The sequence below is a fragment of the Austrofundulus limnaeus genome, unplaced genomic scaffold (genome assembly GCF_001266775.1).
Source record: "Austrofundulus limnaeus strain Quisiro unplaced genomic scaffold, Austrofundulus_limnaeus-1.0 Scaffold1144, whole genome shotgun sequence".
Classification (NCBI taxonomy): Eukaryota; Metazoa; Chordata; class Actinopteri; order Cyprinodontiformes; family Rivulidae; genus Austrofundulus; species Austrofundulus limnaeus.
Window position 1 is genome coordinate 49,471 of NW_013953546.1, and position 1,550 is coordinate 51,020.

Consider the following 1,550-nt stretch of genomic DNA (forward strand, 5'->3'; position numbering starts at 1 on the left):
GTGTGCATGAGTGAATGTCTGCAGTGTAAAGCACTTTGAGGGTCCTGGACGGATAGAAAGGCGCTATATAAGTACAGTCCATTTACCATTTACCATAAAAAGAAATCTATTGCCTCAAGAATGCATTTGTGACGCAACACTTTTCTACTTTTCAAAGTATTTATTCAGAGCTCTTAGAATTCGTTGTTACCACAGAGTGGCAATGGTATCTGCTGCTAAAACGTATTTTACCAGAGATTTAAACTCTTGATATGAGAAAATATAATTACATTTCTTTGAAACAAAAAAATGTACTTGTATTGCACATATTTATAAAWTTTTTTACATAATTGTGTTTTGTTCAAGGAGCTGATATGAATGCATGTGGATCCTTTAAACCAGTGGTGCCCAACACTGTTTTTTTTTTCCCTAATGAAGGAATGTAAATGTGTGGGGATGTCCTGTCTTGAATTGTCTGTAAACTTCAGAAAAATGAAAATGATTCTTGTGCTCAAGGTATTTGACAGTGTGTAAAGTTGCAAGCAAACATCAACCAAAAGTTTTGTTTTTAAGTGTTATGTTTTAGTTTTTGTGTGCTGGAGTTTGCAGATAGTTTTCTTTAGGATGCTGCATCTGTTAGTTGGGCTTTTTGTAAAGAAATTGATGTCAGCAAGGACAAGTCACATATAAAAGTGTTTGATTTCTTTTATCACTTTTCATTCTTTTAATTCCATGAATATAGAACCAATTGTGCAAAGAAGCTCTGTGAGTTATAAATGAAATGAAACTTCCACCCAGACTTTAAGAACCATCTGGAACGTACTGACAATCGTTGTGTCGTTAAAGTCTGGCACCTCACCCATGAGCTTACTAGTGTGCTCCTGGGCCATGGACACCCCCCCCCCCCCCACCCAAAGTAAGGAACCACTGCTTTAAACAGCTGATTGTAGCTTACCTTGTACGATGAGGTAAACCTGCGAAGTCTTGGGCTGCTGCTTAGTTTGTATGGAGCAGGTGTAAGAGCCTTCATCATACACATCCACCTAAGCAGCATAAACAAAACAAAAATTGGTTTAAAAATGTTAATTGTATAGTAGGGGTATAACGAAACATTGATATATTTATTAAATGATTACTGAATTAATTACATCTTGGAAAAACAAAAACATTGATCCGTTTTGTCATCATATGTCTGATCTGGATTGATTTCATACCCATCTAACACAATCATTCACTAACTGATTTTGTTATATGATACATGATTTTGCGTCATGCCAATCACAGACTTGTGAATTGAATTAAATCAACATTGTATCATGACAGACTTTCTGATATCCTCAATGTCTTCCAAGCAAATCAATATGAAACTGTCCCATGATAAGTCTGGTGATTTACACGTGTGTAGAGCATTAAAATACAAACAAGGCTGTTACATTACAGCATTTTTTGTTTCAAATATTTTTCATTCAGATATTCAATTTCAACATGAAATCTATGATCTACGTGTTCATTATGACCCCCGCACGCGAAGTGTAAATGGGAGTCATATTGTTTTCTTACAGTTTTTTTTT

The 1,550-nt window shown here is 35.2% G+C and overlaps 1 protein-coding gene across 1 annotated transcript in view; it reads right to left on the reverse strand.

Moving 5' to 3' along the window:
• Positions 1 to 1,550, reverse strand: part of lsamp (limbic system associated membrane protein) — a gene marked incomplete in the record, with an annotated part of 71,218 nt that overhangs the window by 47,457 nt on the left and 22,211 nt on the right. Inside the window, 1 exon segment of the mRNA XM_014030929.1 lies at positions 935 to 1,022. Coding sequence (XP_013886383.1) covers positions 935 to 1,022 — 88 coding nt within the window.